Source organism: Athene cunicularia, assembly GCF_003259725.1.
Source record: "Athene cunicularia isolate RWA chromosome 4 unlocalized genomic scaffold, athCun1 chr4_part1, whole genome shotgun sequence".
NCBI classification, from domain to species: domain Eukaryota; kingdom Metazoa; phylum Chordata; class Aves; order Strigiformes; family Strigidae; genus Athene; species Athene cunicularia.
The window spans coordinates 24,386,227-24,413,319 of record NW_020799098.1 but is presented as its reverse complement, the minus strand read 5'-3'; the positions used below and the strand labels follow the sequence as shown (position 1 = coordinate 24,413,319).

The following is a 27,093-nucleotide window of genomic DNA, read 5'->3' as shown; positions in this document are numbered from 1 at the left end:
CAGTGAACTTGCATCTAAAAATAATGAAAAATAACTACAGCAGAGAAGCCAGCTAAAGTGACTCACTGTGTTCTGTACAGCATTAGTGATAGCTGACAACATGCTGCGAGATCCAGATGAAGGAATATTCTCAGAAGAGCTTTGGTCCAGAGAATCTTCTGCTTCTAACAAAAGAAAATAAGAAAGCTACAGCATACTTCCAACTGTACAAGTCAAAAATTACAGCAAACTGGATTCTGTGATCAAATTCTTAAAATTTTATAAATTGGACTAATTTGGCAGTGTCAAAGAGTTTTGTTCAATCTCAGTGAACTCAAGCTTACGTATAATTAGTGTTTCAGCTGCAGGAGGCTCTGCTGTTTCCGAAGATGTAGAACTTGTGTTATGAATTCCTAGGGTAGTTCCTGCTTTTTCCTTCACTGCTGTTATGCCATGACCTGCACCAGAACCGTATTTTAGATTATATGATTTGAAAACTTATTATGAACAGTCCATAGTAATCTTATACTCCACGAATAATGACAATCAGAATAACTATTAAACTTACCTCAACTGCTTATTTTTTTTCTTGGTTAACAATTCACTTGTTCTACTACATCCAGTATATTTACTCACTAGAAATTATAAAGCTAAAATATACAAATGACACTGGATCTGAAATGTGAAACCTGTTTCAGTGGCACACAAAAGTTTAGTTACCTGCTTTTCAAAATGCTAAATATTCTATTACAATCAGTTTAAACAGAAATTGATGGTTCTCCTAATGCCATAGGGTTTGGTCTCATCTAGTTTTCAGATGTCTAGAACAATTAACCCAGAACTAATGGACTGTGGATGACTGCAGGGCTGAGGTAAGAGAACTGTTCTTTAGTGCTGCATAGGTGCTATGTTAGGTAGGTATTTTGGGAATACTGACGAAGTCCTCAAAGTTATTTCAGGATATAAGCTACTCAGTTGCTCACCTGAAGTCAAATTCTGAAGTGTGTCTCCTCAAAGGTGCTATTTAAATATACTTTGTTAAATCTGTTGGTGTCAGATGACACAGACAGAATTATTGTTTCAGTGGCAGGTGATCTACAGAGATTTTACCACCTTTACCTGACACATACGTAGTGACTCCCTAACTCTATGTTCTGTTAAATGTAAATAATATTTTAATGTAAAGAATATGTGTTATTAGTGTTTTTATCTGAATAATTTTGACAGAATGGGATTGCTTTGCTGCTTTGTCTATACAGAGTTTATTTACACTAGCAGGTCACATGGACTGGTAATATCCTGCTATAGGATAGAGGGGGATTGCCTGGTAGTCAGCAAAAGCTTCCTAATCTGTATCAGCTGTAGTTGAAAACCACTGCCCTTAAAATAGACTACCCTCAAATTGTCTGCCTATTCTGCTTCTGGATATATCCACAAGTATGTTCATGATATGCTTCTCTCATCACAAATAAGGTAGCACATCTTCTTTACCTAGAAGTTTCTGCACACCAGCTGAGATGCAATAAATAAACAACCAACCAGGTGAGCAATACTTCTTTCCAACACAAAATGAAATGGCTTCAGTGACTCTATTTGAATTTTTCTTGCACAGTACACCATTTACATCTCACATGAAGCTCATAACTAGTAGTAAGAAAATACTGGGTGCTTTAACTATCTGCCTAACTATTTATGAGAGTATTAATGACAATTTCATACTTCTTTGCTTTGTTACATGAAAACTGAACTGTAAATAGATAAATGATTTCAGAAAAGACATTCATACAGATGCAGAGGCAGATACCTAGATATCTAAGGCATAACAATTAACTAAACATGGTCCATACTTTCCCACAATTGTGTGCACTTTGTATTAGAGAAGTTCAAAGCATCTTTTCTATTAACTACAGCAAAATAGCCTATAATTTGCCAGCGCTCTGCAGTGTTCTGAATAAACATATACATATGTATGTGTGTGTGTAGTCATACAAATATACTTTTGAACACCTCATTAAAGAAACATGCAGCAGAACTATGTGAACTGGAGTAGGAAGAAGGAAGGCTTAGATTTATAATTCTATGATTTCCAGATGGGTTGCACATCAGGTGCTCTGTGGATTCAGTAATAAATATACTCTAGAAAACATATGTGAAGCAGCACTACTGAAGGATCACATACAAGAAAACTGGAGTATCTGGAGCTAAACAAAAAGAACAGATATCTCCTAAGAACAGTACAAGTAATTTTCTATATGAGAGCATAAGCTGCATGGGCTCCTGATGTGTTACACCAAAACAGAGAGACCGGGCAGGTAAATGCTTTTATGTGTCTAAAGAAAATATGACCTTTGTTTATTGTATTTCATGTCTTACAAAAAGTAGCAGTATGTCCATCTGTACAGGATATACCATTTTGCAAAACCTGTTCCAACACAGACACTGGAAAGCAGCATACTACTTTGTCTAATCCCAATCTCCTGCTCATTTTAATTGGTTTGATGAAAATAATAGCATGAATAGATTCTGGAGTCACTTAGTTACTGTACAGATTCCCAGGACTCACTTAAATAAGGCAGCATTTTCAGGGCATAGTTACATGCACTAGAATGATAAGAAAGTATTTCAGGTCAGCTAGGAGTGGTTTCGCTGAACTAAGCTGTATGTAGCACGTATGTTTGACTACAACAACAAAACCAGACGAGATCAGAAGACCACAACTGAGCCACATCAACACTGCTAGATACACGTACATGCACAAACATGACAGAAGCACATGTTGCTTTGGAAATGAAAAGGATTATTTGTAATTTCAAAAGTCACAGAAATAAAAGAAGTTATGGGAGATGAGCCTACATATTAAAGGTGCATTGGTTCTGTTAAACTGGATGTGGTAATGCACTGAGCTGACATTGTAAATTTAGAACACCTCTGATGCCTCTATTTACTCATCTCTAACAGCAGAGATATAAGGGCTATGCAGTGGGTATTGTTAACTGGATGCTTTCTGAAGAAAGCATGCTTTTTTCCTGTCTTCTTGCTTTTGGTTTTCTTGCCTACATGATTTCTTTTCTTTCTATTGGCTGGCAATTTCAGCAGAATATTGTTGTTCATCTTGCTATCTGGAAACTTTCATTTGAAAAGGAAGGTTTTGCAAGCAGTGCCTAAAAATGTGGCCTGCCTTTGAGTTTGCCTGATCTGCCCAAGGCCTGATTATAGTGCTCACAAATGCTTTAGTCATACATCCCACTTCACTTCAGGCTCTCTTATCTTCTACCCCCCAGTTTAGTAGTTTCGGATTCTCTGCAGAGCTGAAAGAAGCCAAAAGACACCTCTGAAGAGCAGTTCAGCACATCTGAAATCTAAATCATTCACTGTCCCTTGTCAAATATGCCCAGGCAACTGGACTCCCCACTTCAGTGGTACAGATAAGGAGGAAATATTTGAGATTTTTGTCCCTGGCTACCACACAGTCTTTGTCACCTGTGTTATACCCTGGGGCATTTCTGATGAACAACTGATCAAAACTTAGCCTAGTAAGATGAATGAAGCTTCATCTGGTTCAAGCTAAAGATGAAGATCGAAGCCTTGGCATCTGACACTGAATGAGAAACTGAGGAACCTGAAGATGGCTGGAGGGAATCATTTCCCTATATAAAGTATAGGTTTGTTGAAAAGTCAGGTGTCCTCTGGTTTTGTACGCTAAAAAAGTGGTACCCCATTGTGCTCACTTTGAGGCTATCCTACATGCACTCCATTCATTTCAAGGCTTTAGAAAATTCTCCTCCTTGTAGTTAAAACAAAAACACAGGCTAGATTCTGATAATATGTATGCTGTCCAGTCCGTAAATCAGGATTAAGTCCAATTAAGCTAGTCAATGTGCCTACCCTCATATCTCTTTATTGAAATGGTAAAAGGTTTTAATAATAGTAATAGGCATAAAGGATGCTACACAGATTATTGGTTCTCCACCTCTTCTGAACCATAAGCCCATGTTAAAAGACATAAAGAAAGCAAATGGGACTGCCATCCCTAAAAGCATGTCCACAATTCCTCCCATCTGTTACTTGCTTTCAGTATTCTTAAAAAAGAACTGTGAAAAAAGGGTTTGCTGCTACAGCCGTTGTAAAGTGTTATTTACAAAACAGTTGACAGACCACCATGTGTATTCAGGCCCAAAACCAGTTTTCCCTTAATCAGCTGATTTTATTTAAAAAGTCTTCTGAAGAGATTAACTGTCGTTTTTATGACCACATAAAGGTACAAGCATAACAGCCAGCCTTCGTTTTTTTTAATGTTGTTCTTTATTTCACAACAGGGAACAGTATCTAAAAAATGGAAAAGATATGCACAACATTTCAATACTTTAGTTTCACATTATCTAAAGCATTTGCACTTCCGTTCCACACAGACTTCAATTTAAGCTATGCAATGCTGATTATTACACATATCCATGTGTAATAATACCCAAGCTCATGAACACAGTGACATCACAAGCGACACTTCGTTCTGTTATACTGTGACAAGAAAAGGTTTTCAGCATACCAGGGAGAACTATGGGTGTCTGATATTTTTGTGTGCCATTCTACTAGGTGAAGAACTAGATGAGGAATATATACAAGCATAAAATAAGATAGCAGAATATTAATTACAAGCACTGCATGAGAGATGCATTAAGCAGCCTTATAGTATGAATTTCAGAGACCATGTAAATTAAACAGCTGGGTTCTATTTTTGTTACTTTTATTGTATAAGGGGTATTGACAAATGTTAGTCTTACCACTGGCACTAGAAGTTTAAAAACCCAAACTAACCTGGTATGAAGCACATGCATACAGCATGGTAGAGAACAGAATTTGCTTGGAAATGCAGCTTGCTGGGCGTCATAACTTAAGCACCTTATGAACACCATAATTCACCCATACAAAACAAGTGTATGAAAGGCAAGGTTTGTAGGAGAAGGTAGTAAGTCTCATTAAGCGAGCACATAGCTTAGTCAAAAAAAAACCCAAACCAAAACAGGCAAGCTTTCAAGCATACAAGCTGTTTTTAAAAATGGAAGTCATAAGGTTCAAGTACAGCCTGAGAATATATTTTGCCTCACTTAAACCCAGGGGATAAAAGGTTTGCTGTTATAGCTAAACTGACCTAATGGCTTCTGGGTGCTGGTGTGGGAGGTTCTGCTCCTTCCATGTTCCATATCTGTCCCTTTTGCTTGCCTGGGCACTTATTTCAGTGAGTTGGTTCAAGGAACTGAAGAGGCAGAAAATGCATTTTTCTTTCCTCCAAAGTAATTCTTATGTCAATTTAGCTTCCTGAATGGATTACCAGGAGCTCAGCAGAGCATGCGCACTGGCATAGAGACGAAGAAGAAACATACAAGGAAAAGAGAGGTGCAGGACTGTACATTTCAGTGGCTATCTAGCCACAGATTGACTTAGCTGCAATGGAACCCACTGTTAGAGCAGAGTTTTATCAACACTGTTACTAAAAGACTGGATGGTGTAATTGCTGATTTACTGCAAAATACATTTTAGAAGAAAAGGGTAAAATGGTGGCAATAAGTGCAACAAGTTGTGTCCTTAAATCACAGTGAGCCTACTCCCATCTCATCATCCCAGCAACTATTTCAGTGGATCTACTCCACTGTGGTTCTACCGTGGGGGGAAACCAAACTTCCTGCATCTTTTAAAAACAAAAGAAAACTCTTCACCTCATTAATGAGGCAGATTCAATAGCTTTCTTAGTGTGACATCTAGTGTCAGACACTAAAAATGGTTCAGGCAATGACTGCTACTAATTCAAAGGCATTATATATTCTGTTGTGTAGAGGAGTATCACATCTGCCTTGTGCCGGGGACCTTGATACAAATAATGTCAAAATCAGCTTGAAGACAACAGACATCTTCTTTAGAATACAAAACCATTGCCAAAACAATCACTGGCTACAGGTGCAGAGTTAGTTAAAGAGAGGTAAAATACAAATTATATGGAAACTTATTATTAGAAACTAAAATCAGCTATGCTAAACAAATTATAGTCATGCAGTAAAAATACTAATCTGTTTGGGAGCCCCTAACCAGGAATTGAAGGATAATGAAACCGAGATCCCTGGAACAACTATTTCAGCTCGGTCTTCAAGAGAAAGGAATGTAAGAAGGAAGAACGGTCATTCACTGCAACAATCTCCCCAGAGATGTGGCAGAGTCCCCACCGCTGGAGGTTTTCAAGATGTGACTGGACAAAGTACTAGATAATCTCATCTAGGTGCTGCTTCCCACAAAAGCCTGGACTAGATGATCTTTTGAGGTTCCTTTCAGCTGGGCTTTTCTATGATACTATTTGTTAAAAGCTGAATATACTTGGTTAGGCCTTTAGGATGCTTTCTAGTCCTCAGACTGCTTCTTCTATTTTTACAGAGTATAATTTTGAAGAAAAATACAAGGAATGGTATGTATTTGTCATACTTAACCAAAGAAGCACCTGTGTTGTACAAAGATAACCACAGAGCAACAGAAAAGTCACACACTGAAGGTGTTGCTGATAAGTCTGATTCCAAGAAAGCAGGTTTACTTATACTATTTGCTACACTGAAGGAATAAGCAACATTAAAATAGACTGGATCGTGGCAAACCTATTTTCTGATGTAGAATAGGAGATGAAGCATTGGTTGAACTGCTCAGATATTAAATGGAGTAACTTGAATGAGAATAATAAATATTTAATTAAAAGAAGAAAACTTATAGAAATTCCCAATAGCTTTATTTATTTTTCCTTCTATATCTCACTAGGAATTATCATACTGAAGCAGATATACACTATACACAGTCCCACATCCTGTCTATGACAGTGACTGACAGTAAATACTTCACAGAATCAAGGACGAATTTCCATAACAAACAACCAGGAAATAAGTCCTCTATATCAGGAATATAAACTACTATCTGCTGCATTGATTTCCTGGAACAAATCTAAGATTATCTATTCAGTCTTCAAAATTACCTTGGGTTTTGTGAACAAGGAACAATGTACATTTGATTTCTGCTTAATTCATAGTCTGTTTTATTTAATAAATTCACAGAGAAAAGTTAGATCCAAATTTATTAAGTAATATGGGAACTCCACCCTACCCTGATCCCAGGGTCAGGAAGTCTAAGTTATAGATTCCAGGAAATGGGAAGAGAAAACAGGGGAAGTACTGCTTTACATACACCTGGTTTTACGCTCTTTCCGCGTTGCTCTTGGTCACTGCCAGAAACTAGTCGGTAGATGGGTCTTTAGTGTGACATGCTACAACTTTTTCCATGTAAAAACAAAATTATTTTAAAATTTTCTTTTTCCTTCTCTGCATGTGGATGCTCCTTTGCCTAGGCAACTTGACCTGTTTCAACTGTGTTCATTTTTAAATAATAAAAATTCTAAAGATATATATACATGGTGATGGTATGCCTATTCAAAATAGACAACACCACACAACCTTATCAAGCCAGTGTGCCTAGACAGAAAACTCGTTAGCATATCTGCACTCTGTGAAGGTAATGATGCTGATACAGTCAGATTATTTGTTAAGAAGCCAGTATCAATTCAGCATGAATTTTTAATGTATATGAACCAATATGTTATATGGCCTATATAAAAATCAGATCGTATCATTAAGAAGTCCATGGAAATCCACAGAGATACAATGTTCACAGCAGGTTTTATAGACAAAAGCAACAAACAGCTGCAAAAAGCTATGTTTTGTTTACTTATTAGACAGTAAGAAGGGATACAACACACATTCTTGTTTGTCTCCCAAACTTCTTCCAACAGCATTCATCATTTTCAGGCAAGCTCAGGTCAGCTGGGCAAGAAAATATCTATGGCCATACTGCTCCACAGAAAACGTATACACATTGTGACACTAAACTGATTGCTCAGGGAGGCCCAGACCTCTAAGCAACAGAAGACTGTGAGAATGCCACTGCAAGCCCGCATGAACAGTAACTGTTTGGTAACAAATAATCTTATTACTCACGCACAACATTAGAATGGCTATTTGCTAGAATACTATTTATTGCAAAAGCTAAACATAATATAAATATGGCTATCTCACAGGCAACAACTAAATGACCTGAAAGAACTCTGTTCCAAGAAACTCACTGTGTAGAGGCAACTATAAAAATGAACTGAAGAATTCATCAGCATTGCAATTCCAATTGATCAACAGTAAAATTACTTCTGTGCCCATATATTTTATTCTTCAGTTATTGACACTAAGACAAATTCTTTCCAGAATGCTGTGATGTTGGTCTGAGAATGTAAGGGAGGCAAGGCTTGTGGAAGTTTGTGAAAGCAGTACCCTTTATTAGACCTACTCATAGCGTGGGGAAAAAAATGGGTAAAATTTTCGACACAGAGGCCCTTCTTCAAGTCTGAAAGAGAAGTGCTAAGCTTTAAGGTTAAATACAAATTGAGAACATTTATGCAGTTCCACAGCTAGTTAAGCTGCCCTTGTCCCCATCAGCATATTCCATGTGTTCCCATCATTTCCCATTCAGTAGCATTTGGGTGATCAAATGGTGAGCTAGATTAAGGAATTCACAAACTGATCTAGCTGAAGATTCACCTCTTATTTCATTTGTACTTTTCAAAACCAGTCCCATAAAACAGCTCCCCAAATCACTACATGAAGGCTACCATTAGCATAAGAGAAGGAATAAATAGATCGCTGGGACTGGAGAGGCCCACTCCTTTCAGTGGCAACCTTCACTTATATCAATTTAAAGACTTCTTAAAAACCCATTCTGAGTTTAATTAAATATGTTAATTGGCTGGACTGTCTGAAAGAAAAGGCAGTTATGAACTCCTGAGTGTAGGCATTACTGAAAAAAAGAGGGGACAGGGGAAGTTCCCTCCTTCTCTGAGTAATACACAGAAATTATTGCCCATAGAATAGAGGAGGATAAGAAGGAGAATTATTTAGCCTTATAAAACCAGTATCTCTGTTGAATCCATTATTTTTGGAAACTAGCAATTAATTTTAATTCCGAGGTTCATCTTTTGAATGTATTTTGTGGATCCCTTATGAGAACTGATTAGTTAACAGCTTACTACAGTTTTATGAGACATGCTTTCCCACTGGTTACTAGGTATTTCATGCTTCACTTTCCGTCTGTGAGTTTTCTATGTGTAATGATTAAGTTTTACCTATAGTCTTCACAAGGACATTTGTAGTGACATAGTATTGGAAATGAGAGTATAGGGAGAGGGAGTATAGGGTCCATGTTTCAATATGTTGTTCTACTCTCTAAAGTCTGGTTTTGCTAAGTGTCAGTGGAAAGCTGGAATGATTTACAATAAATTAATTCATATTGTATAGATAGAAGTCATGGTGTATAAATCAAAAACATGCATGTGTACAAATCTGGGGTGGAGTGCTTTGATTTCCAAACCCATAAGCCTTCGGCTGATAGTAATTGTATCAGATTATGTATCCTTTCTGTGAAGAAGACACAATGAGGTAACTCAGTAACTTTACAAACAAGCCTAATACTTTGTCCATAATCTGACTCAAAGAAATATTTCTGTGCTTCAACAGTTTAGGGAGGTCATTCCTATTAAAAAAAATCATGCTTGCCAAGCATATCAGGACAAAACTGCCTATGAATCTTTAAGATACAACATTAGTATGTCCAATAACGCATTAAAATTACAATTTATTTCTATATATTTTACTGACTGAACACTTACCCACTGTGGCAGAAGCTGATGACAGGAGAGACTTTCCCCACGTACCCCAAGCTCCCCATCTACTTGCTTTAGATGAGGAGTCTGTGGCCTGCAAGAACAAAAATATTACTCCACTGTCTAAAATTCATGTTTTCCAAAGGCAGGAGGAAACACAAAGTACCTGTCAGGCAACAAAGTCCACCGTTTAATAAATGATGATAGATTGGGTATTACATGGTATTCAAGCTTCTGTGCACAAGAAAGCAGAATGTGAAGCTTATTTCAGATCACCTATTTGTGAAAGCACCTAAGACCTCTAGAGATGTCTTTACAGATGTCCTAATATTCCTTCAGGTACCCAGTCCTACAAAGCCACACAAGTTTATTAGGGCTATTATTAGGGAGAGGCAGGAACCTGTCTCCTTCCCGAGTTCTACCAGAAGCCAGAGTTAAAGGCTTCTCTGCCTGAGTCTCCTCAGAGATGTAACCCAGTAGATGTGCACAGGGAACTCCTAACAACTGTACAATAAAAACAAAGCCAGAGGAAGTGCTGCTGACCTTTACATTAATGTGTGGTAGTAAGAGATAATCAGTATTCCACATTTAAATCGTATTAAGAAACTGTTGTCTCAAGAAAGTCTCCAGTAACATATCATCCCACCACAATCAACTCAAAAACAAAAGCTGAAGTATCCCAAGACAGTTCTGCATTGTGCAGTGTACAGACCTCTGTGGAGAGGATCACTAGTAGAAGGAATAAAACAACGTGTTTTAACCTTTTCCAACTTGAGGATGCCTAAACATTTTTTAGTGGAGATGACATCTTTAGCTATGTCACGTGTATTGGATTTGGATACTGTATAGACTATAAAACCCCTTGGTTTTCTTAGTTTTCTTTTATTAACTTCTTGCAGTTACTCACAGGACTCCCAGAGGTCTGTGGATCACAAATCAAAAACTACTGGCCTAGAACAAATCAAAAACTACTGGCTGTTTCACCAAGCCTGGTGAAACATACTGTGTTTTCGTAAAGTCAATGACTTGAAAATTAGCAAGTATAAGATTCAGTGCTGCATATGCATCTTAAATTCTGTCCTTTTCTAGGTTCATTCTGTGAACTGAATGAAGCAGATTTGTACAGAAAGCCAGATACAAAAATCACAGGAGTATTGTATCTATACAAAATTGACTAGATTCTTAGTAAGATTTAGGATCTGGTATAGTTTCACTGCAACCAGGCTAGAAAGACCAAATACCTTACTGGCAAAGACAAATTCCACTATTCCTCTTATTCAAAAGCTTGGTGTCGCAATTTAACTTATTTTATTCCCATGCAGGCTTTCTGTATATAACTCCTTAGGCTTTTGTGAAAAAGTTATGTACATTGTACAAAATTCCATCCTTACAAAGCAGGGAGGGGAGGGCTTTTATAGAAAAGAAAGTATTACTTACTGGACTGCTTTGTTCATGCTGTGTTTCATGAGATTCAGGTTCTGCATCAAGGCTTACGGTCTCATTACACTCAGTGGGCATATCTTCAGTTGCCTCTCCATTGGAAGGCAGACTTTCAATTATTTTTTCAGTCAAAGGGTTTTCACTACTAAATATGTCTACTTCCTGTTTATTACTGGCACTCTGAGTGGCCTGTCCATGTTCATCTTGTGAAGACTCATGCAAGATCTCAGCTTCCACGAGGTGTGGTACTGACTCATGAGGCAATACCTCATTGCTGGGCATTTCCATTACTTCAGATTTTTCTTCAGATGGGATGCCGTCATAAACATCTTCAGACATTTTCAATTCTGAATATTGAAAATAAATTAGATCTTTTAGGTTCCATAAACATTTGAATGACTATAAAATATGCAGTGTTTACCATCAGCTATTGCTGAAAAACAACACAGCTTTGATGTAAGGCCTCCTGAAGCATGGAGCCCTGTGGCACATGCATCATACCAGCACTGGTATCACGATGGTACTCTGAATACTATATTCACCTTGCATGATCTCATTCAAGTACAAAGAGCAGCATTACTGTTTTCTAAAATACACTTTGGTGAAGGAGAAAGGATGTTCATTTGTCTGAAGAAGTCAAATACGAGCTTCCACATGGTTAATTCCTACATTCCCTATCAGATGTGTATGAAAGGCCACTGGAGAACAGGATAATCTGAGCTGGAACAGTCAAGCAGCTCTTGCTCTCTTTCTTCTTTCCAGATACACAGGTTCCTATAGCCTGCTGACTGATGGAGAAGAGGATGACAAACACAGTGTGACTAAAACTGTGGTGATATTTATGTGTTGGAGAAGGTGCATAATTTGAGAACATGACAGGCATTTCACAGACAGGAAGCATTCATTGTTCACACCATTTCTGCATCACTTGTCTCAAAGGCTTAATCTTTGCGGGGGTGCAATGTTTCTCACATGCTCCTAAAATTCCAGCTGTGTGATTAAACTTCAGTTTTGAAGTCAAAGTAAGCTTGCATAAGATACAGTTATTGATTTTCTTTTTGGTACATTACGAATCAGTTTTCTGTTATTTACTCATCTTCCAATGTAACTTTCTTTTTCTAAGTATTTTCCACTGCTGTGCAGTCATCAGGCTAAGGATCCAGGAAGGGAAATAAATGGCCATTGAGCGCGCTCTGCAGCTGATTAAGGAGCAGCACTGGCAGAGTCCAAAAGGATTACGGTACAGTGATTAATACCACTTACTTGTTGGCAACAACAGTATGCATGGCACTCTGATCAGATGGCAACCCTTGACAGAGTTGTCATTACAAGCTCTTGACTATATGCTGAGTTGCGTGGCATAAAATAAACTCACAAAGTTCTCTCCATAGATGTTGTCTTTTCATTGACTCCCATATTAATTAAATATGGTTTAAAGCTTTGTACCTGTTAAGAAGGACTGAGGTTTTAAGAGATTGAAGAACAGAGAAAGAAAAGGCAAAAAAGGAAAATGTAACTGTGATTTAGGAGAGAACTGCCTGAGAAGCATGTATTTAAATTAGTATATTTTATTAAAGACTCATGTACATCTGTGGCTTTAGTAGCTTCTTTATCTACCTTGAATGTAGATCAGCTGTTTGAACAATTCTAAGAATAGCATTTGGAATCAGTGAAACATAATATAAGAAACATAAATAACATAAGAAACATAAATAAATAAGCACTTGGTACCACTAATATTACACTTTAGCTTATGCTATAACAATTATCTTTAGAAAACATGCATTTACAAGTCAGAATCTTTGCATTTGACACAAGTATTTAAGAGTTTTCCATTAGAAATACAGCAAATATTAGAAATGCTTTAGTGTTAAGTAAATATCCACATTAACAATACTCACTGTGACGGGCAGCATCACCTAAAGAAAATTTTTGTATTTGTAAACCAAACTCCACTGCCACATATGAGGATCGTCTAGAAAACCTGCAAAATCTGTACACACATGCATCGCAATTTTGCACGGGGATTAGATCTGCATGAGAAAATGCCCAACACCAGGACAACTGTTCAAGGATCACACGTACACGTGCACATGAATTTTGGCGGGGCTGGGTCATCTTTGGGAGCCGCTCGGGCCAAGGTCCCTGCAGCTGTCAGCTCAACCTTCCTCACAGGGGCAAAACACGTAACTGCGAATCACCCCAGGCCAGAGGCCACGGGCCGGGCCTGACGCGGGGCTGAGGCGTCCTTCGAGCCGTCGGGCGTGAGACTGTCCGGATCGCATCGGCCCCGGCACCTCCGCCCGGAGGGGGTTCCTCTCCACAGAGCGCTCAGGGTGGCACCTGCCGGCCCGCCGCCTGAGGAGGCAGAAGGGGTAAATCCGGCAACGCTGATGCGATAACGTTCTGACTGAGGCATTTTAAGTATGAATGTCTAGTCACTGAGCTGGCGTCAACTTTCATTTTTTCGTGTAGAAAGTTTAATCCTTCCTCAGCGAGCTGCAGCTAACCACCTACTGAAGCGTGGGGCTGCGGAATTAACTGAGTAGCTTTTCAGATGCCATTTTGCACCTTCGCTCTATCTGTGTTTACAGGAAATGCCGCTTAAAGAAAGTAAGAGGTGTGCACACACATTTCTTGTAAGTTAGTGTCAGCACTGGGCTCCCGCAATCACACGAGAAATACTTGGTTTAACAAGTGAATTGCAGGCTCTTGCCCAACAACCTGTGGTTTTTGTCTAATTCCTCATACCCTTTCCTCTTTTTGCTGCTTCATTTTAAGGCGAAGCATGCCCTTTAACTGTGATAAAAGGCACTTCCCCAATTCATCGTAGCATCATCACCAGTCTTCCTTTGCCGAAGAAATACTGTTGCCACAGGAAGCAAAATAAATCAGGTTGTGAATTACTGAGGAGAGCTGCTATGGGAAGTCACAAAATAAAGCCCCGGTTCTCGGAAGTGTGCTTCACAAATACAGATCGTGTTATGTGACTTACACGCTTATCAGGCAAAGGTCTCCCATTAAGGTAGGTGGTAGCAGAACAAATGTTTGTATCATTAAAAAGTTTATTTTGAAGGCATTTCAATGACAATTTAAATATCAGGGCATGCTGATAGTTCTAGCATCTTTTAGGTTAATTTATTAATGTTTAGATGTATTCGTTGAAAATGAAATCTAGAGTGGCCCTAAGGATTTCTCTCTGCTTTTCAGTGGAGCTTGTGGAAGAGTAAGGGTGGTGTCTTAGGAGGAATCACAATAGATGAATATCAATAGCTGGAGATTGGGTTTCCCCATGATGGGTGGTAATTTTGACTGTAGAGTGGATCTTACACTGTCAGTTTTGCAGATTCTGTACAAGGCCATGTGTGTTTTAGAACTGCAAGACAGTATTAATAACTACTGTTATTACTTCAGAATAACATTAACATAAGTGCGTAAATGTGTATGTCTGTCTATTGGGATAGAACGGTGTATTTGTTTCCCAGGTTTCTAAATTACTTTCTTGAATTTAACATTTGCATTTTCTATTTTTTTTTTCACTTTTCAGTAATTAATTTCACTTCTATTTTCTCGCTATAGTAATATTGCAAATGGGTTTGGAATGAATGGGCAACAGAGATTGAACACTTCTCATCTCAGATTTCACTGGCTTGGTATTACTCTGAGTGTTGTCATCTTCTAATGGGTTTCAGAAAAGATACTTGCCTTTCAATAAATAGATAAAGAAAAGATGGAAGGAAACAACTACATTTGGCTACTTCTAACAAAACACAGAAGTATGCATAACATTTGAGGAATATACTCATCCTCTTCCAGTGATTGCACTGGTAAACCTGAGTGGTAAATATGAGAGCTAATGGCATGCAATTAATGGTAATGGTAATGGTAAATTTGCTGTTTAACATATGCTTTTTCTTTCTTTATAGTACATGGGAAGAACTGGAGACCTCAGACTATGCCAGTGACCTGCTCATACTGTTGCTAAATTAACTCGTGAATAAGCGTCTCTGATTTATGGCAGTTATTGGATGTTAACCAAACATACATCTGGTTCTGTATTCATCAGAGTAATAGGTGGGTTATATTCAAGCAGTGAAACTGTTATATTCCAAAACAGGAGTGAATGTTTGGTGGAAGCAATACTTACCATAGTATTTTACCTCATGCTATGGATGGATAGCAAAAACTTTCCAGCGAAGGGCAGACAATGGTGAGGTTTGTATGTAACAACATTATAAGGTGTTATTTGGAAACCAGCTGTGAATACTCATCTGTATTGCCAGAAATGGAGAAAGAATCATAGAATGATAGAGAATCATAGCACCACAAGGCTCATTGACATAACAGCAGACAATATGAATTGTCCATATTCTGTCGCTTACTACTACTACCTGTCCTATCTTTCCCTTCCTTTTTTGGATGACCTCTGTTCACTTGAAGCTGAGAAATGAAATATTATGTACTGAATAAATTTAAAGTGAAAAAGTAATTTTTAGGATAATATCCTCTGCTTCCTGAATCATTGAAATGTTAAATCATTAATAGATTATTGTATGCTAACCCAGAAAGGTAGGTTGTAATGTGGCAGTTCTGCATTTAGATCTCAGCTAAGACGGAATTTCTGACTAACATTGTACAGAAATAAAGAGGGACCGGTTTATGTCTTTGCCAGGACAATAACCCAAGTGTTTGGGCATTCAGTACCAAAGTGGAAGTCACTGCTCTTGTTTTAATTAAAAAAAAAAAAAAAAAAAAAAAAAAAAAACTGCTGGAACAGGAGAGAGAGATTATTTTTCTATTCCCATTAAATAGAAATTAAAATAAGACGAAGAGTACTTTTATAAACCAGCCTTGATACCAACTTGACAACTAAATTGGTATAGCTAAATGGAAAAAAAATGATCAGAATAATGTGTACAGACTTAGATCATTATTAAGCTCAGAGAGGATAATGTTTGAATTTCAGTGTAAAACTTGCTCAGAAGAAGAACTTATTTTCACATTAATTTGATGAAGCAGAAAGTTGGTAAAAAGATTAATTCTTTTCCCCAGCTTAATCCATTGCAAAGCATTAAAACACATAGTTCAATAATCATTAAATAGTGGGGAAATTACAGTAATGTTGTATGTGGAAAATACATCTGAGAGGAAAGCAATGTCATTTCATAAACTGTCAGTAGATGGCACAAACATTTATATAAAAAGTTTGGGCGTTCCTAAGTATTCTCATACAGTAGGATAGAGTTACAGGAAGTTTTCTTTTTGTCTTTTCCTGAGTACATTTTCTGCTTTTTCGGAGAGCAGGGATTGCTGGTGAGAAACTTTGTTTTATTGATTTTGCGTGGTTGTTACTTAGTGAAAACTTTTATATACTGTGTCTTATTTGAAAACGAGACATGTTTTCTGTAGAGGGTTTTTAGCAAGTGTATGGTGTACTTTCGAGTGTATGGGTAAGAAATGAGAGTAAAGTTGCTTATGTTCAGGAAATTTATCCAAAGAAGGTGACCAAATAGCAGTCTCTTTGTATTAGCACTACTCCCATAGTGAAGGGAGTCACAGTGATTTAATGGAGGTAGTTTCTCTACAGTTCAGGAATGTGTCTAATTTGATGATATGTTTCATCCATGTGAAAGACGTATTTTTAACGTTTTTTGTATTGTGCCGATAACTTGCGAAGCACATGCCTTAATACTGAACCATCATAGCTCAGTGCATTCTGTGCATTTCTTACATGAATGTTGAGTCAGTTTATACCAAATTTATATTGGAAAAACTCTTAAAACCTAAATTTTGATCTCTTCTCTTGCTCTTTAAACATTGGGACAATTTCTCACTATGATCTTGGTTTGCTCACTCTACTGCGTTGCTTCTCTGCTTGTATCTTGATAATGATCTTTTTGTCAAGTTTGAAGACCTGAGGATACTTCTGGATTAAAAGGGATATGACTATACAGGATAATTTCTTTAACTGTTGTTAGTTTTGTTGCTTCATAAGATATTCTAAATAAAGTTTGAAGATACTCATAAATAATTTGACTGAATGCCAGGATATAGGAATGAGAAAGAAGATTAAGCACATGGGGAAGAATTGTATCCTTCTTGCACGTAGTCCCTGGATCCAGGGATATTGCTGAAATTTTGTCCTAAGAAGACAATGATTTGAGATAATTATTTTTTTTTTCAGATTTCTCTTGAAGAAACATATTTTGTTTGATTATATACACATTAGTAGTGCTGCCCAAACAATTGAAAGAACAGGATAGAGGATGCTGATTATCTTTTGTTCTCTACACATACCCAAATGCCTTTTGAGGGCTATGATGATAAAACCACATATAATTTTTCCAAGTGAAAATCTGGAAAAAGGCTGGAAAAGTTTTGCCATATTGCCCCACTATTTCTAGATTATTTCCAAGCTTACTTTCATGCATTCTTTACAAAATAAGAACTTAGTGGACTGGTTTATTGTGGGTTTTTTTGTACAGTTGAGATTTTGTAATATTGGGTGTGTTAGTTCAAGGAGAATGGACATTTTAGACCCAGTTATGTAATTCTAAGAAAGCTTGTGGAATGGTTAATGGTACAGAGGATGTAGTCCTCAAGGGTGTAGCTTTAGTCCAATGAGTGACAGCTATTACTGTCTCATTGTAGAGTCACTAGAAGTATAAACTCACACTTTAGCCATTTCAATATCAAGGGAAAGTTGAAAGCCAGTGCAGTCATGAATAGGACTATGGAAAACATCAGACAACAACAACTACTATTTAAAAGTAAGGGGAGGAAGTGGGGAAGAATGTTCTGAGGAAACAAAAATATTTCAGAGATCTGGAAAACAACTTTAAGTCAAGATTTACACATATAAAATGTTACCTAAGTTCGCACCAGTTCCTCTTTCAGAAAGGCATTCTGATGCATTTATGGCAATATCTGAAATGAGATTTAAGTCAATAATCACAATGGCTGACTTACACAGAGGGAGGCTGCCTACCCTAAACTCCTACATCCAGAAAGAAAAAGTGTCCTTCATTAGGGACAGTAAAAGCAAAGCCACAGTTATGATTTTCTTTAAATTGTGTTTAAATAAACCTCTTTCATGACAGAGAAGTTAGTGTCCTTAGATCAGGGCTAGATATTGTGTACAGAGGTTCTACAACTGGTATTTTTTTCTGTAGCATGCAAATATTTTCAGTGAGTGTTTGGTGCTCTCTGTGTACACCTAAAAAATCAGACATGGGGACACCCCACTTTCAGAGTCTAAATTGAGGAGACGCTCAAGCCCAGACAAGAAGCGAACACTTCTGTGGACTTTCCCATAGCATTAATATAGAACGTCCTACTCTCCACGCTGGTCTCCCCAGCTAAAATAAGCACTAATGACCAGTCTCAGCTACCTAAAGACATTCAAATTTTGTATCACTCTCTTGAACCTCCATCCTGTGTGTTTCAGTCCAGGTTATATACTCATGAGTCTATTTAATGTCTCTGAGTCTAATTCATATCCTTCAAGAGAGAATCTGAGGAGAGGATGACCATACGGACCTCAGAATTGTACTCTTTGATCAAAGTGTATTATACGGTTGTGGGAAGTCCTCATAATACATTGGATCACAGCAGTAATTCTGTAAGTAAGCAGCAAATTTTAGTCACCTATGAAATTAGACATGTTTTGTAAGAAACAGACTCATTGTATATTAAATACAGTGTATTTCCCAAATAGAAATTTCAGTGGTAGTCTTTTAATAAAGAATGCCTCTCCTGAATAACAGTAGGTGTCTTCATTGCCTTTTGAGTCAAAGGGAGAGATGAGAAATTGGAGTCTTAAAAAAATCAGTCTCTATGATGTGTCCTGCATAGACATTTAGTGATAAAATCTGGTTTTGTTTTTCTTTGTTTTACTACAGGACTAGAACAAAGACGGACAGCTAAGAAAAGTATTGAGCATTTCCAAGGATCCAGAAACCAGTATGACAGAAAATATGAGATCTCTCAGAAACTTTTTTCTTTATAAGTGTCTGTTTGCATTAACATTTTGGAACCATGTCAGCCTGTCTGTGGAAAATGAACTCTTTACCTCTGTTTCTAACAATTTTCCGGAAGATGATTCTGACAAAAAAATCAAGAGCCTGCCACTCCTGTATACAAAAGGTCATCAGTCCAAAGCTAATTTTGACTGGGTTGTGATACAGAATACTACAGAAAGCCTATCATTGTCAGAAATCACAAATGACAATGTAAAAAAATTAGTAGCTTTATTATCTAATTTCAGGCGAGGCTCCAGGTTACAAAATCTGACACTGACGAATGTGTCAGTGGACTGGAATGCTCTTATGGAAATTTTTCAGACTGTATGGCACTCATCTATTGAATACTTCAGTATTAACAATGTAACACAATTGTCAGACATCAAAAGGTATGACTTTGACTATTCAGGTACTGCTATGAAAGCACTGACAATAACCAAAGTTTTAATCACAGATCTGTACTTCTTACAGGATGTTCTATACATAATATTTGCAGACATGAATATTGCAGCCTTGACAATAGCTGAATCAGAGATGATACATATGATGTGTCCTTCATCCAACAGTCCCTTCAAATACTTAAATTTTTTAAAGAATGATTTAACAGATTTACTTTTTCAAAACTGTGACAAATTAATTCAACTGGAGACATTAATCTTGCAGAAGAATAAATTAGAGCACCTTCACAAGGTAAGCTTCATGACCAGCCATATGAAATCGCTGAAATATTTGGACATGAGCAACAACTTGCTACATCACGATGCCGCTGATGTGCAATGCCAATGGGCTGAGTCTCTGACAGAGTTGGACCTGTCCTCAAATCAGCTGATGGATGCTGTGTTTGAGTGCTTGCCAGTCAACATCAAAAAGCTCTACCTGCAGAACAATCAGATCACCAGTGTCCCCAAGGAGATGGCTGAGCTGAAGTCCTTGGAAGAGCTGAACCTGGCATTGAACAGGCTGGCTGACCTGCCAGGGTGCGGTGGCTTTACGTCCTTGGAGTTCCTGAACGTAGAAATGAATTCGATCCTCACCCCATCTGCCGACTTCTTCCAGAGCTGCCCACGGGTCAGGGAGCTACAAGCCGGGCACAACCCATTCAAGTGTTCCTGTGAACTGCAAGACTTTATCCGTCTGGAGAGGCAGTCTGGGGGGAAGCTGTTTGGCTGGCCGGCGGTGTATGTGTGTGAGTACCCGGAAGACTTGCAGGGAACGCAGCTGAAGGACTTCCACCTGTCTGAACTGGCTTGCAACACGATGCTCTTGCTTGTGACAGCTCTGCTGCTGACGCTGGTGCTGGTGGCTGTTGTGGCCTTTCTGTGCATCTATCTGGATGTGCCGTGGTACGCGCGGATGACGGTGCAGTGGACGCAGATGAAGCGGAGAGCTTGGCACAACCACCCCGAAGAGCAGGAGACCGTTCTGCAGTTCCACGCGTTCATTTCCTACAGCGAGCGGGATGCGTTGTGGGTGAAGAACGAGCTGATCCCGAACCTGGAGAAGGGGGAGGGCTGTGTACAGCTGTGCCAGCACGAGAGAAACTTTGTCCCTGGCAAGAGCATTGTGGAGAACATCATTAACTGCATTGAGAAGAGCTACAAGTCGATCTTTGTGCTGTCTCCCAACTTTGTGCAGAGTGAGTGGTGTCACTATGAGCTCTACTTTGCCCATCACAAATTATTCACTGAGAATTCCAACAGTTTAATCCTCATTTTACTGGAGCCGATCCCTCCGTATATTATCCCTGCCAGGTATCACAAGCTGAAGGCTCTCATGGCAAAGCGAACCTACCTGGAGTGGCCGAAGGAGAGGAGCAAGCGTGCGCTTTTCTGGGCTAACCTGAGGGCAGCTATTAGCATAAACCTGCCAGTGCCTGATGGACAGAGGTGGGGGGAAATAGATTAAGAATCTTTCTAATGGAGTTTTTTCTGTTTTTTCTTGGTGAAGCAATAAATATTTTATGATTTACATTGGTTGTGAATGTATTTAACTTTTTGTTACAGAACCTTGTTTCTACATATTTGTCTCCTAACTGTAGGAAAAATTCAACTCACCTTAGTGGAAGTCTCTTGAGATTGATACAGAGATAGCAAGTCACAAACAAATTTGGATGTGGATTTTGAAATACAACTTGAAATACTGTAGTGAATTTTTCTCAGCAGAATAAAATCTGGAGCAGTTAATATAGTCATCTGAAAGAGTGCTTGTGTTGCTGGAGAGTTTGCAAGAGCTGCATTAATCAAAGATTAGGCAGCTTGGTCACAGGACCTCTTTTGCCAAAATTAGTTCGCAAGAAGGAATATTACACATCCTGAGAAGATGTCTAGAAGTCCAGGGATTGATATGATTCCTGGGTAGTGTTTTCTCAGATTCAGTGAAGCTTAGAAGGATAGGACCCAGATACAGGACACTGAACATCCAGCACAGGTGGACAGAAATGGCCACACCACAAAAGAGGGCTGAGTGATTGGGGTTTTCTTAAAAAAAAAAAGATAGATGAGCTACTTCATCTTTTGGGGCTCATAATTTGCACTGCTGCAAGGGAGAAGCACTGACTTGACAATCGGATTTCCAATTTACATCCTCTAATAAGAGTCCTGGTGCCATTATGATCCTGAGAGATACCCTGACCAAAGGGACTGAGGGGGTACCTGCAGTAACAGAACTGCCCTCACCATCATTGGCTATATCTTGAGAAACTCTTGACTTCTCTACATCATGTTTTGGGGTTTTTTTAGCTCTCGACTTTTTTTCTTCTCACCCATATATCTTACTTTATGCTTACTATTAAAAGAATCTTTTCAGCTGGAATAGTATCTTTTGCAGCACAGCTATGAGTTCTAATCAGAAAGGCAATAACCAGTCAGAGGCTGAAAATACTTGCTAAATCTTGGGACAGCAGGTTAGACCTTCTATTCACATTTACAATATTTGCTTTCTTTTATAGAATTACAGCAGGGCCCTTTACCCATACTTGTGCTGTTTTGGCTTCAAGAAAATATGGCTGGGCTCTGACATTCACAACTGCTAAAGATGATCACAGCAAACTTCCTCTTTGCCCCCAGAAGGTGAGGTGTTTGCCATCTGCAATACCAGACTTAGATGACCACCAAGCAGAAAGTTGTTCTTTCAGAAATATGTTTCAACTTGAAGATAAGAGAAGAAGCGAGATTGAGATGGGATCATCATTTAGTATAGAATATCTGCATTTTATCTCATTCTTTTCTTCCATTATTATTAACAAAATATTTTAATTTTGATTTTTTTTCCTGAGGTCTCTTGACTTGAAGTCTTGAACTGTGAGTAACTATGATTTGTAGGGTAAAGATCATATTTAACATATTTAGGTCTCTCGTTCCACTTACCAAATTGCAGGCATTTCATTCAGGACTGCAGACACAAGTGTTTTCTGTGCTTCCTCTTTCCAACTAATGCTTCAGTGTATGTCCCATTTAACCCTTAGAAAACTGAAGATGAACAGGCTTAGCTTGGTGTGCCTATCCCTTTCAAACAACCAGGTGAGCTGGATTGTTACGTGGTGGCTCACTTGAAAATTTTCTTCGAAAGCCTCAGAGTTTTAAGTCAGTAGCCTGTGAAATTTCTGTAATACAGTTAACATCCCTTGTTGTGTGTGAAGCTTTAAGAACTCATATTGCTTCTTCTGCTGGCTGGAGGACCTCTGAGAGTGCACCAGGAATCCTTCCTGTTACTAAGGTGGGAGCATATAGCTGTTGCCAGAAATTAATTATTTTTTTCAGGAGTGGAAGATTTTAGCAGGGGTTTGCTTGCCACTTTGGAAAGAACTTGGGAACTATGTGACCTCTGGCAATATAGCTGATGTGATCATGAGCAGAAATACATAATTACAGGTTTCTGGTATGTGTCCAAAATCTCTGAGTGAATAATGTTGGAAAGGGAGGCTTGTAATGAGCATGGGGAGCAATTAAAACTTGTACATCGGAACCAGAAGACCACACACTATTAGATTTTTGTCCATGATGTGTGCCAGGTAATAGATGAAACAGCTACACATGCAATGAATGACTACATCTAGTTTCTCTGATTCTACAGGAGACAATGAGTTTCTCAAGTAATACATATCAGAATATTTCAAACAATTATTTTAGTCTCTGCCATACTCTGAACACTTTCTATAAACCCAGTTTTAGTCCACAAAGAAATTTTTCCGATACATGGGGCCATGTGGAGTCTCACAGCCCATGTCAGTCACTTTATCTGCACATTTTGGAAAGTTGCTACCCTTATCTGTGCACTCTGGTGATGTGAGTCTGCAGCTAGTTCTGTACTGAAATCTGTAACTGCTAATGCACTCCAGTTATCAGGAAAAGAGAATAAAAGCATTGTGATGTCAGATACCATATCAGAGCAGATCCTGGCATTTGACTAGTCATCTCGGTGACTATCAGGAATGCTATTTTTAGTTACATAATGATATCAACATACAAAACTGGTAATACTGGGATTAAACACCCTTCAAAACCTAGAATATGTGCAGAGTGAAGTGAAAGTATAAATGTTTTCATGTATATTTAAGTAGTGTGTAGTATAAAGGAAACTGAACTGTGACAGACTAGGAGTCCTGACACAACGTGGGTTGCCCTGCTGAGAGCTCGGCTCTTTTTTTAGCTTTAGAATTGTTACAGAGCATCATCATTGAGGTTCAACTGCAGAGGGTTAGAGCAGGGAAAGGCGTTTGAAGGAAAAGAATGGGACTCTGTGGGAGTCATCCTGCTGAGAGGAAGGTTCAAAACCTCAGTGAAACCTGTGCTTTTACTCAGAACTTCAGTCTGGCTGTTTTTTTCTCCCAGAAACATTTACCTAGATTGACTATAATGCTCATTTGTAGTCACTATTTGGTCAAGAGGAAGTAGTATTGATAAACCAATAAATGATAAAGTTCTGTATTCTACAAGGTGGCTCTGTGTTACCAGTTTGAATTCCACAGCTTTTGATCCTTGCGTCTATTTATGGCCAAGCAAAATAGGCTTAGGCATAAATGCAGTACGATCTCTGCTCACTTTGAGTTGTGGTGACATTTACCCCTTGTTTCACCTACTTGATGCACAGGGTTAAGTTGTGACAATGAGAGTTGCAGTCCAAGATAAGGTCCTTGATATGACCAAACACTGGCTTTGCAACCTTTAGTAACTTTACACATGTAAGTTCCCTTCTGAGGTTCTAGTTGGAGAGATTCTTCACACCTTTGAGCATGGTGCTGGTCCTGAGTGGCTTCTGATAGCCAGCCAAGTGCAGCTGCAGTTCGTCTCTGGGTAAGTAACCACAAAATACAGGCAGACATGTGAAATGTACCTTGAAAGGCTGTTTGTGAAGATACGTGCTCATTGATAGAATCAGCTGCAAGAAAACCCAGTAGTATAAACTTTAGAAATATAACAAGGCACATGAGTGTACGAATGCTGACTATGGAAAGGGTGGCATTTAGCTGGTACATTTCAGAATGCATGAACAGAAATACACTGCTTTTTAGTTTTTGCCTATCATGCAAAATTACTTAATCAGTAAACTGAACCCAGCTCCAGACAAAGCTTTGCTGAATTGGTAGTAAAAATAACATTATGCAATGTTCCTAATGATTTAACAGAGATGTTCAAGAGTATCAGGGGTTTTTAAACTAGTTGCAATTTTTCCTTTATCACAAACTGTTTATTTGAATGTATGTTAGAGTCTCATACATAATGGTAGTAAGGAAATTGGACATACTACAACTAAATGTGTACTACTGTTGGTTTTTTACAGCTGTATGTGCACTGGAATCAGTTCTGATGAAAGCCGATGGTATATTTGATCTTGTCCATGTAGCGAAGTTTTTTCACGGATTATATTGGAAATAAATCTGCCACTAGTTTGAGTAATTGTGATACTGTTGTTTTGTCAACAAGTGTCTTAGTTTATTCATTTTCATGGATTAATGCCCAGCAATGAGAACTTCTCCTTTAACTTGAAGATAAGACAGTATCAGCTGACAAGACGACTCCTGCTGCTTATTGAGCAACATTCATGATCCCTGGTCTTGTCTTGGGTCACAGATGTCTCAGAGTTTTCTGTCATGTAGTGTATGAGCTGACACAGGCAGGACACAGGAACAATCACGAAACCACGGGTGAAATGCAAACAGTGAGTTTATTTTCATTACCTCACGGGTGGGGGGATCCCCAAAGCAGCACCCAGGCAGAGGAACACAAGCTGGAACACAGGCACTGCGGAGCTCGGTCCTTGCTAGAGGATTGCTGAACCAGCTGTTTGCACCTGTTTGTTCAGGGATTTGCAGAGGCATAGTTCACCACTGTGCATTGATTTTTCCCACAGCAGGGCAGGAATCTCAAGCATTTTCAGTGGAGTCCCTCTAAATCTGTCAAAGGCCTATGCTATCTGAACACAGATGTTCTACTTGTGCCAAACACACAAGGATGGAGAACAATTAGAATGATATATGTATTTTTCTACACCCTAGCTGCAAGTCACTTGTGTTTGCAATCCTCCTTGCCACTCTTCCGTTATTTTCCCACATTCATATTTGCTGCACTGAGGAAAGCAGAATGGTTTCAGTTCAGTTTCAGTTCAGACTGTCTTACTCATCAATCTCAAAATGAAAAACAGACATTTTCCTTCAGCAAAGCAAAAGGCTAAATTCTTCTTTACAAAATTGTAAAGGTAATAGCAAAAGAAAAGTTTCAAAGGAATCTAATGCAAGTTTGAAATATAACTGGCACTGCTATCTCGAATGCATTTTTATACTTCTCAGCTTCTTTAGCTGAATCCCTTCTTGCCTTCAACTCTCCTCCAAGGTGCTGTTTTATGAGGTGAAGTAAGGTCTAGACTGAGTCCAGAATGGGCTCAGGTGCCCCCTCTCCCCCTACTTTGCTCATACCTGAAGAATCCCCTACTACTTCATTAATTTAATTTTAAAATTCATTAAGATTCAATAAATCTTCATTCATTTATTCATCTCTGCTTCTTTCTTCCTTGTTAATTAATCTTACTGAAGCGTGTTGTATTAGTTTGGAGGCTTATGGGAGTGAGGTGTTGGTTTTGGTTATTTAGATCTGCTTTTGCAATGCACTCGCTCTCTGCTCTGTTGATTTGCTCCCCAGGCTCATGCCCCTGTTCAGTGTTAATTGAATGGCTGCTTTATTGGGTTCCTCCACCCCAGATTGCCCTATGTTGCTGTATTTTTCATGGCTTCTTTACAGCTTTCATATCATAGCAAATATTCTCTATAGTTCATTTTCCATAACTTTTTGAAGGAAGCTACAATGTGGGGCATCCCTGATAACCATCCAGGGCATCTCTAGTGTAAAGATGACTGACCTGTAAAGGTTTTGAACTGTGCCAGTTTGCCCCTGCTACTAGCTTTTGAGATCTAAGCTTTTGCCATCTGTCAGTGTGCTATATTAATTAGTCTGCTGAGGAAAATAACTGAGCAGGGTAGAGCTCTGCAAGAGATTTTAATATGGAGAGAAGTTGGTGGTGAGGGTTCTGCTTCCTCTTTTCTGTGTGTGCAAAAGAGGAGATGCAGTTGACAAATTTCTAGAACGTCTGTGTAACCATCAGAAGCAGACATGAAATTAGACATGCAGAATTATTTAAACAATCTTGCCTTGGTGAATATTCTGTAATGCAGATCGGGTTATTTCCTCCTAAACCTTACAGTTATGTAAATATTACAGAAGTAAATGTATTTTGAGTCTGGACAGTTAAACGTTTCCTTTCATTGTGCTCTTAATACCTGCGTTTTACAGAAATTTCATTAATTCTTAGAATTATATGGCCTGTATAAGAAAACTGTTCTTTCTACTTCCTGAGGTAGTAATTATTAAGAAATTACCATCTCTTGTGAGATTACCCATCTTGAAGATTACAAATTCTGAAATTCTGTTTTGAGGATAT

At 38.5% G+C, this 27,093-nt stretch overlaps 2 protein-coding genes across 6 annotated transcripts in view; one reads left to right on the top strand and one right to left on the bottom strand.

Moving 5' to 3' along the window:
* The window catches only part of FAM114A1 (family with sequence similarity 114 member A1), a 38,567-nt gene extending 27,080 nt beyond the window's left edge, over positions 1-11,487 (bottom strand). The window contains exons 1-4 of one of the 2 annotated variants that reach the window (XM_026847185.1): positions 11,141-11,487; positions 9,710-9,797; positions 324-437; positions 67-164 (exon numbers count right to left, since the gene is read on the bottom strand). In XM_026847185.1, coding sequence (XP_026702986.1) covers positions 67-164; positions 324-437; positions 9,710-9,797; positions 11,141-11,482 — 642 coding nt within the window. In that variant the 5' untranslated portion in view covers positions 11,483-11,487. The remainder of the gene's footprint in view (positions 1-66; positions 165-323; positions 438-9,709; positions 9,798-11,140) is intronic. The other variant, XM_026847184.1, reaches the window with a different exon arrangement.
* A 2,477-nt stretch (positions 11,488-13,964) lies between these two features.
* LOC113479338 (toll-like receptor 1) lies at positions 13,965-21,125 on the top strand. Of its 4 annotated transcripts, none has more exons than XR_003398229.1 (3): positions 13,965-14,168; positions 15,070-15,217; positions 18,591-18,733. XR_003398229.1 is itself a non-coding variant. In XM_026847156.1 (3 exons), exon 3 carries the CDS (start codon positions 19,108-19,110, stop codon positions 21,067-21,069), a length of 1,962 nt encoding a protein of 653 aa, XP_026702957.1. In that variant the 5' UTR covers positions 13,965-14,168; positions 15,070-15,217; positions 19,045-19,107; the 3' UTR covers positions 21,070-21,125. The 4 variants fall into 4 exon arrangements, 3 of the variants coding, with proteins under 3 accessions (XP_026702957.1, XP_026702958.1, XP_026702956.1); XM_026847156.1 differs by lacking the exon at positions 18,591-18,733 and adding an exon at positions 19,045-21,125; XM_026847157.1 differs by lacking the exons at positions 15,070-15,217; positions 18,591-18,733 and adding an exon at positions 19,045-21,125.
* Positions 21,126-27,093: the final 5,968 nt, after the last annotated feature.

Bases quoted from the DNA above. Each gene is read 5' to 3' on its own strand.
- LOC113479338 (XM_026847157.1), top strand. From the start codon at position 19,108: ATGACAGAAAATATGAGATCTCTCAGAAACTTTTTTCTTTATAAGTGT.